General features: G+C 37.1%; 1 protein-coding gene across 1 annotated transcript; it reads left to right on the top strand.

Moving 5' to 3' along the window:
- Gja10 (gap junction protein alpha 10) lies at nucleotides 1-4,949 on the top strand. Its single transcript, XM_027928007.2, has 2 exons — nucleotides 1-1,520; nucleotides 4,913-4,949. Exons 1-2 carry the CDS (start codon nucleotides 1-3, stop codon nucleotides 4,947-4,949), a joined length of 1,557 nt encoding a protein of 518 aa, XP_027783808.2.
- Nucleotides 4,950-10,140: the final 5,191 nt, after the last annotated feature.

Below are 10,140 nucleotides of genomic sequence, written 5' to 3'. Positions count from 1 at the left end.
ATGGGGGACTGGAACTTATTGGGTGGCATCTTAGAGGAAGTTCACTCCCACTCAACAATAGTGGGGAAAATCTGGCTGACCATTCTCTTCATTTTCCGAATGCTGGTACTTGGTGTGGCTGCTGAGGATGTCTGGGATGACGAACAGTCAGCATTTGCCTGCAACACCCAGCAGCCAGGTTGCAACAATATCTGTTATGATGATGCTTTCCCTATCTCTTTGATCAGATTCTGGGTTTTACAGATCATCTTTGTATCATCTCCTTCTCTGGTGTATATGGGCCATGCACTTTATAGGCTCAGGGACTTTGAGAAAGAGAGACATAGGAGAAAGTCACACCTTAGAGTCCAAATGGAGAATCCAGAGCTTGACTTGGAGGAGCAGCAAAGGATAGATAGAGAACTGAAGAGGTTAGAGGAGCAAAAGAGGATCTATAAAGTCCCTCTGAAAGGATGTCTGCTGCGTACATATGTCTTACATATTTTGACCAGATCTGTACTGGAAGTAGGGTTCATGATAGGCCAATATATTCTTTATGGGTTTCAAATGCGCCCCCTATACAAATGTACTAAACCTCCTTGCCCCAATGCAGTGGATTGCTTTGTATCCAGGCCCACAGAAAAGACCATTTTCATGCTCTTTATGCACAGCATTGCAGCCATCTCCTTATTACTCAATATCCTGGAAATATTTCATCTGGGCATCAGGAAAATCATGAGGGCACTTTATGAGAAATCCAGCAGTGGGAGCATTGAGAATGAGAGAGGCCCTCCATTCCATTTGAAGAAATATTCAGGGACCCAACCATGTACGATTTGCTCCTCCTTACCTGAAAGAATCTCTCCACTTCAAACCAATAATCAACAGAAAGTCATCCAAGTCAACGTTCCAAAGTCTAAATCCATCTGGCAAATCCCACAGCCCCCGCAATTTGATGTAGATTCTTCCTTTAGCAAAAGAGACTGCACTGAGAAAGATCAGCACAACGGACAGCTCCACATCCATAGCCTATGTCCTCAGGACGGCAAAGCCAGAATTCAGCACCCAGGACAGCAACCTTGCCATTCCTCCTTTGGCTTAAGGAATACAGTGTCCCAATCCTGGCTAGGTGCAACGGTGGCCTCTCAACACTGTCCATCATATGCATTACGAACATGGGAGCAATCCCAGGACCTGGAATCCTCAGGTGAACCTCTCACAGATATGCGCAGTCACTTCAAAGGGAGTGATGGCAGTGTGAGAGGGAGTGGTGTCTGGATAGACAGATCTTGCTCAGGCAGTCGCAAGATTAGCTTTCTGTCCAGATTGCTGTCTGAAAAAGGACAGCTGTGCAGTGACTCAGGAAGCTCCAGTTCTCTGAATAGCACCTGCTTGAATTTTTCACACCGGGAAAACAGCCCCTCACCTCTGCCCTCAGCTACTGGCCACAGAACATCAATGGTAAGTAGACAGACAGCCATATTGATTACGGAACAAGAGCTGGTCCACTCTGACTACCTCTTTCCTTTTCCTCTTTCCTGGTGTGTGTATATATATATATATATATATATATATATATATATATATATATATATATATGTGTGTTAAGAGAGAGGTGTGTGGAGGGAGATTAATTCATGAAAAAGTAAATCCATTCAATACCTTCAATTTAATTCAATTCATTAAATTAATAAAATAAAAGTTTAGAAAACATACTTTGTACTAATCACTCTTATAAGTACTGGTATATAAATGAATAAAATACCATTTCCTTCCAACAAAGGGCTCAGGCTCAGAGTATAGCTGGGCATAGTGGCACACACTTGCAATCCCAACAACTAGAGAGGATAAGTGAGGAAGATTGTAAATTGGGGCAGTCTAAGCACCTTAGCAAGATCCTATCTCAAAATACAAAATATAAATGTCTGGGGGTGTAACTTAGTGGTAAAGTGCCTCTGGATTTAGTCCTCAGTACAAAAATCTGGGGGAAAGTGCTTAGAGCATAGTTAGGAAAGTTAGACAGATGAACATGTTAGCATAATCAAGTGTAAGGTGCCATACCATGTTAGTGGGAATAAGTGGGTTGGTGAGGGAGTGATCAATTCTGTATGGATGGGTCAGGGAAAACTTCTACAATTGAAGTTACTTTAAACTGGATTTTGAAAGATGTAGTGAGTTTCTACAGAACTAGGAGGACTGGAGTACATCGAAGAGGGCTATCCTGGTAGAAAAGGCAGTACAAAGGCTGCATGACACAGAACTGTCTGGGGATCTGTGGGTGGCTGGATCAGGGGGTGGTAAGAGGGCTGTGGAGATAGGGAAGTTTGGAGAATGAACATGGAGGTCTCATAGGTTGACAATGTAGAATCAATACGGAATGTGAAGCAGAGAAAGGACTGAATCAGGTTTGCAGTTTAGAAAGTACTTGCTGTCACAATAGGCCCTGAGTTTGTTCGCCAGCACCACAATTCCCACCAAAGGACATAAATGTCTAAACAGACATTGTATTAGTCAGCTTGAATTACTAGAATGAAATATCTGGGGCTGGCTAACTTTATTAAGACATGTATTTAGCTTATGACTCTGGAGATTCAAGGGTAGGGCACTAGCATCTGCTTGATTCTGATGGGGCCTCTCCTGGCTGCATCACATCACAATGGAGGTACATGTGTAAGGAAGGTTCACAGCTTGCAACAGGAAGCCATGGGTGGCAGAGATGGAATCCAATGATCTTCTAAGGGCACCCCTCCAATTGACCTAAGTACCTCCCACTAGGCCTCATTTCATAAGGTTCCACACTACCTCCCACCACTGCCACTTTGGGGATTAAACTTCCAAAATATGAACCTTTGGGAGGAAAAACAACATCCAAACATAGCAGGCATGTTTGACTCTGAATGTTGCAGTGTTTTTTGTTTTAAATACTCTGCTTTATTTTTTTAGAGCAGTTTTAGGTTCACAGCAAAATTAAATAAAAAATTCAGAGAGTTCCCATATACCCCGCCCCCAACTCTCCTCTGCTATTGACATCCTGCGCCAGAGTGGTACAATTGTTACAACTGATGGACCTACATTGACATGATTAGCACTCAATGTTCATATTTTACATTTGGGTTCACTCTTGGTATTGTACATTCTTTATATTTTGACAAATGTATAATGGCAAGTACCTGCCATTATAATATTATACAGAATAATTTCACTGCCTTAAAAATCCCCTGTGCTCCATTTATTCATTTTTTCCTTTCTTGTAACCTCTGGAAACTACAGATGTATTACCATAGTCTTAACTTTTCCGGAATGTCAAATAGTTGCAACCATACAGTATATATATAGTCTTTTCAGATTGATTTTCTCCACTTAGTATTATGCATTTAATTTTCCATGCCCTTTAATGGTTTGATAACTCACTTATTTTGGTCATTGAATAATATTTTATTTTCTGGATGTGATATAGTTTATCCATTCACCTACTGACATACATCTTGTTAGCTTTCAAGTTTTGGCAATTTTGAATAAAATGGCCATGAACATCTATGTCTAGCTTTTTGTATGACTATAATTTTCAGTTAGTTCATTTGGTTAAATATCGAGGAACATGATTGCTGAATCATATGGTAAGAGAATATTTAGTTCTGTATTAAACTGTCAAACTCATCATTATCCAAAGTGCACATATGAAGACACAAATTGGTGTGAACATACTTTATATACAACCAGAGGTATGAAAAATTGTGCTGTATATGTGTAATATGAATTGTAATTCATTCCACTGTCATTTATTTAAAAAAATCAATAAAAATAATAAAAAACCTGTCAAACTGTCTTCCAAAGTAGATATCATTTTTCATTCCTACAACACATGAATGAGAGCTCCCGTTGTTCCCCATCTTTGTCAGCATTTGGTGTTGTCAGTGTTTTGAGTTCTGGCCATTGGGTAATGGCATCTCTTTGTTTTTTTAATTTCAAATTCCCTAATACCATACGATGTTGAACATCTTCTCATATGATTACTTATCATCTATATATCTTCTTCAGTGAGGCATCTGTCTAGGTCTTTTGTCCAGGTTTTAATTGGATTGTTTGTTTTCTTATTGTTGAATTTTAAGAGTTCTTTGTATATTTTGGAAAAATAGTTCTTTGTTATCAGATGTGAGTTTTTTAAAAAAAATTATTTGTTCAAATTAGTTATACATGACAGAAGAATGCATTTCCATTCATTGTACACAAATGGAACAACTTTTCATTTCTCTGGTTGTATGTAACGTAGAGTCATACAAAACATGTACAGTCATACATGTACCTAGGGTAATGATGTTTATCTCATCTACCATCTTTCCTATCCCCATAGATGAGAGTTTTGCAAGCATTCCCACCAGGCTGTGACTTGTCATCTCATTCTCTTTTGCACAGCAAAATCTTTAATTTTAATGAAGTTCAGCTTATCAATGATTTCTTTCATGGATCTTACCTCCAGTGGTATATCTACAAAGTCATTAAACCTAAGGCAATCTAGGTTTTTTTATGTTATTTTCTCATAGTTTTAAAAATTTGCATTTCTCATTATATGACAATTTGTGAAGGGTGTAAGGTATTTATCTAGATTCATTTGGATGTCCAGCTATTTCAGTATCATTGTTGAAAAGACTTCCTCTTTGTATTATCTTTGCTCCGTCACTAAAGATCAGTTGGCTGTATTTACATAGGTTTGTTTCTGAGCTTTCTATTCTGTTCCATAAATATATTTGTCTATTTGTTCACTAGTACCACACTACTTTGATTTCTTTGCAATGACCACTCCAAGAGTACTTTAGTCAGTTATTTTGTATTTTCTAAATGAATGACTATATTGTCTCCATATAAAATAGCTTTATTTCTTCCTTTCCAACCTATATGCCTTTTAATCCTTTTTTTGTATTATTGCATCTTCTAGGACTTCAAGTAAGATCGAGAAACATCAATGCTCCTGATCTTAGTGAGAAAACTTCAAGTTTCTCACCACTAAATATGATACTAGCTGTATTCAAGATGTTCTTTATCAAGTTGAATTTTACCTCTATTTCTAGATTTTTAAAATTTAAAAAAATAAGTAACAGTAGTTTGATTTTATCAAATAATTTTTCTGTAGCTACAGATATGACATGTGATTTTTCTTTTATAGACTATTGATGTGATGGATTACATTAATTTTGGGATGTTGAACCAGCCTTGCACCCTGGAATATAAGCACACTTTATCATGGTGTATATATTTTTCACACATTCTTGAATTTGATTTGCTAATATTTTGTTGAAGATTTTTTTTTTATTTTGTTTGTTTTTTGGTGCTAGAGATTGAACCCAGAGCTTCATGCATGCAAACATATGCTCTACCACTGAGCTATGTCCCAGCCATACTGAGGATTTTTGCTTCTGTGTGCATAAGATATATTGGGGTCTGTGGTTTTCTCATATGTTTTTGTTTGGTATTAGGGTAATGCAGACCTTGCATAATGAGATAGATATTGTAGAGAATTGATAAAATTTCTTCTTTAAATTATTAAAAGTTTGGTAGAATTAAAGACTTTGGTAGAATTCACCAATGAATCCATCTGATCTTGGTACCTTCTGTTTTGAAAGGTTATTATTGATTCAATTTTGGAGGTACTGGGGCACTCAACCACTAAGCCACATCCCCAGCCCTTTTTTTGTATTTTATTTAGAGACAGGCCTTCCCTGAATTGCTTAGCACCTTGCTGTTGCTGAGGCTGGCTTTGAACTCACGATCCTTCTGCCTCAGCCTCCTGAGCCACTGGGATTAGAAGTGTGAGCCACTCCACCTGGCTTGATTCAATTTTCAAAATAGATTCAGGCATACTCACATTTCCTGTTTCTTATTGTGTGAGTTTTGGCAGATTGTGTCTTTTAAAGAATTGGTCCATTTCTTCTAGGTTATCAAATTTGTGGGCATAGAGTTATTAATAATATTCCATTATAATCTTTTTAATGTTGATAGGACATGTACAGATGTTTCCCTTATTGATTTATAGTTTAATTCTGTTGTGGTCTGAGAGTAGTCACTGTATGATTTTTATTCTTTTGAATATGTTAAGGTGTGTGTTTAATTCCTAGAATGTAGTCTGTCTTGATAAGTGTTTCATGTAAACTTGAGAAGAATATGTATTTTGTTATTGTTGGATGAAATAGTCTTTAGATACCAATTATGTCTAGTTGATTGATGGTGCTGTTGAGTTCAGCTATATCCTTTCTGCTTCTCTGCTTGCTGGATGTGTCCATTTCTGACACAGCAATGTTAATATCTCCAACTGTCACAGTGGATTCATCTGTTTGTTCTTGCAGTTCTAGCAGTGTTTGGCTCTTTTGGCGTTTGGTGGGGTGTTGGGAATTGAACCTGGGACTTGAACATGTTAGGCAAGTGTTCTACTACTGAGTTACATCCACAGTGTGCCTCATTTATTATGATGTTCTGTTGTTAGGAACATACACATTAAGAACTGTATCTTCTTGGAGTTGGCACCATTATTATTATGTTGTGCCTCTATTCATCTCTGATAACTCTGGTTGCTCTGAAGTATTTAGACCTACTCCTGATTTATTTTGATTAGTGTTAGATGGTACATCTTCTCCATCCCTTTGTGTTTGGTTCATACCTATATTTATACTTAAAGTGAGTTTCTTGTTGCCAACTTATTTTTTTTTTTTGGATCTTGTTTTGTGATCCATTCTGAAAATCTTTGTGTTTTCATTGGTGCAATAGTTAGACATTGATATTTAAAGTGATGGTTGATATAGTTGCATTAATATCAACCAAATTTCTGTTGGTTTTCTATTCACTGCCCTTTTCTTTATTTTTATTTTTGTCTTCCACACTTTTTTTTTTTTGCTTTTTATGGTTCTACTTTCTTTGCATATCAATTGTACTTTTTTTTTGGGGGGGGGTACCAGGGATTGATATCAGGGGCACTTGACCACTAAGTCACATCCCAGCCCTATTTTGTGTTTTTATTTAGAGACAGGCTTTCGCTGGGTTTCTTAGTGCCTTGCAGTTGCTGAGACTGGCTTTGAACTTGCAATCCTCCTGCCTCAGTCTCCTGAGCTGCTGGGATTACAGACATGCACACCACACCTGGCTCTATTATACTTTATAAAAAAACTTTTAAAAATGATTGTCCTAGAGTTTGCAATATATATTTACAGTTTAAAATTTTTGCCTTCAGATAACACCATGCCACTTCATTGTAATGCAAGTAACTCTTAATAATAACATTTTCTTAATGCATCCTTCCACTCCCTTGGATCATTGTTGCCATTCATTTCATACATATAGGAGCACATACACATCAGTACAAATAATTGAATATGTTGCTATTATTATTCTGAACAAATTGTTATCTGTTTACATAAATTAAGAATAAGAAAGACTGAATTGGGATGTAGTTTAGTGGTAAAGTGCTTGTCTAATATGCACAAGGTCCTGGGTCCAATACCCAGAACTGAAAAAACTAAAAAATATTTTCATTTTACCTTCAATTATTCCTTATTCAGTGCTTTCTTTTTACATAGATCTGGATTTTGGACCTATATAATTTTCCTTCTCACTGAATAACTTTCTTTTGTATTTAAAAAATATTTTTAGTTGTAGACGGACACAATAATACCTTTATTTATTTATTTATTTATTTTTATATGGTTCTGAGGATTGAACCCAGTGCCTCACAAGTGCTAGGCAAGTGCTCTACCACTGAGCCACAACCCCAGCCCTCATTTGTATTATTGAGAAGGTGGTCTTTCTATTTTGCACAAGCTGGTCTCAAACTCATAGGCTTGAGTGATCCTCCCACTTCATTATCCTGAGTAGCTGGAACTATAGGTGTGTGTCACCAAGGCCATTGTGAGAATATCTTTTAACATTTCTTGCAAGGTTAGTCTATTTTTTTAATATTTATTTTTTAGTTTTCGGTGCACATAACATCTTTATTTTATTTTTATGTGGTGCTGAGGATTGAACCCAGCGCCCCGCGCATGCCAGGCGAGCGTGCTACCGCTTGAGCCACATCCCCAGTCCAAGGTTAGTCTATTAACAAGAAATTTCATCAACTTTTGTTTGTTTGAGAAAGTATTTCTTCTTCATTTTTGTAGTTTCAAAGGATAAGGAATTCTAGCTTGGTGGTATTTTCCGCTTAATGTCTTAAATGTTTCACTCTATTCTTACATGCCTGGTTTCTGATAAGTAGTAAGATATAATTCTTATCTTTGCTCTTCTATGGAGAGTTGGGTTTTTTTTTCAATCTGGCTTCTTACAAGATTTTTTCTTTATCTTCAATTTTCTGAAGTTTGGATATAATATGTGTGGGTATAAATTTTTGGCATTTATCTTGTTGAGTGTTTTCTGAGTTTACTGATATGTGGTTTAGTGTCTAATATTAAAATGAAGAAATTATCAGTCATTATTGCTTCTAAAATGGCTTCTCTTTCTTAAATTTCCTTCTTCTTGTTCTGGCTTATATTTGCATTATGTCCCTTGTATTTATCCCACAGTGCCTGAATACTTTGTTCCTTGTTTCTCCTCTTTTTTGTGTATTAGTTTTGGAAGTTTCTATTTTCACATCCTCAAGCTCAGAGATTTTTTCCTCAACCATGTCCATTCTACTAATAAGCCATCCTTTATTTCTGTTACAGTGTTTTAGATCTCTAGCATTTCTTTTTGATTCTTAGAATTTCCATTTCCCTATTTACATTACCTGTTCCCTGTTTACATTACCTGTCTGTTCTTGCATGCTATCTACTTTTTCCACTAGAGCCTTTAGCATGTTAGTTATACTTATTTTAAAATTCTGATTTGAGAATTTCAACATTCCTGTCAAATCTAACAATTGTTCTAACACTTGTTTAGTCTCTTCAAACTATGTTCTTTTGTCTTTTAGTATGTCTTGTAATTTTTTCTTTTTGTTTAAAATCTAGACATTATGTATGGGTGACAGGAAGCTAGTATACAGAGGTTTAGTGGTGTGATGTAAGATGTGGGGTAGGGAAAACATTCTATAATTCCATGATGAGGCCTTAGTCTTTTGGTGAGCTTGTGCCACTGGATGGTGAACTTCACCAGTGTTTTTTGGTATTTATTTTTCCTGCCCTTGAGTGTGATAGGATGGCTAGAAGGAGCAGGAATTGGGCATTTCCTTTCTCCTAGGTAGATTAGGCTCTGAGAAAGCCCTGGGAAGTTAAGACTCTGAGTCTTAACTCCTGATGGCAGGCCTTGTTAATAAGAACAAAGTTCCTTAAACAACTACTTTTGCTGGGTGTGGTGGAAGACACCTGTAATCCCAGCATCTCAGGAGGCTGAGGCAAGAGGATTGCAAGATCCTGGTCAGGCTCAGCAATTTAGCAAGTAACTTAGTGGGCTCCTGTCTCAAAGTAAAAAGGGGGGTGGGGCAGTGCTGTGGATGTAGCTCAGTGGTAAAGCACCCAGTACCACAAAAAGGATTACTTTTCCTCTTCCTATGCAAGAAGTGGGAAGGGATTTTTCTCTGGTAGTCACTTTGAGGATCTGTTGAGAGCTTCAGGAGATAAAACTCATGACAGCATGGGAGTCCCCACATGACTGAGTTTCCCTGAAGCTTTTAATTCTCAGATCTGTCCATTCTCAGGCTCTAGGAATTTGTCAGGTACAGTTTAGGTTTCTCTACCCTGGCTCTGGTTCCTGCAAGGGATATTCATGGATTTATGTTTTGGGAAGTTGCGATTTTTCTGAATTGCCTGTCTGTCTCTCTAATTATGGGGGCTGTGGTTTTCCTTGTGGCCTCTCTTCTCTCACTCATAAAAGGAATTTTGGATTTTTCAAGTTTATTAGCTTTTTACTCATAATTTAGACAAAGTGGTTATTTCTAAGCTTCTTACATGCCAGAACAGAACCCTCTTTCTTATTTCATTTTTTTCTCTTTCTTCTCTGTTTTTTATATTTCTAGGAATTGTAAGTAATGCCTTTGGACATAGAGCTTTCCTAATAATAAATCACCTTTTCCCAAACCTCTTATGGTGTTGACAAGCTATATCAATCAAAAAATGGTAGGAAGAGTTAGGCCTTGAGGCCACGGATATCAACTTCAGAGAACTGTGGCTGCCGTATGATATTTTCTGCAGACAGAAGGATCTTTCATTAGAA

This window comes from Marmota flaviventris, chromosome 6 (assembly GCF_047511675.1).
Source record: "Marmota flaviventris isolate mMarFla1 chromosome 6, mMarFla1.hap1, whole genome shotgun sequence".
Taxonomy (NCBI): Eukaryota; Metazoa; Chordata; class Mammalia; order Rodentia; family Sciuridae; genus Marmota; species Marmota flaviventris.
Note: the sequence above shows the minus strand (reverse complement) of the source record. Positions and strands in the feature narration are given on the sequence as shown.

Coding starts and splice junctions, on each gene's coding strand:
- Gja10 (XM_027928007.2), top strand. CDS start 1: ATGGGGGACTGGAACTTATTGGGTGGCATCTTAGAGGAAGTTCACTCC. Junction 1,521..4,912: donor TTTCCTTTTCCTCTTTCCTG/GTGTGTGTATAT, acceptor TGCATCTTCTAG/GACTTCAAGTAAGATCGAGA.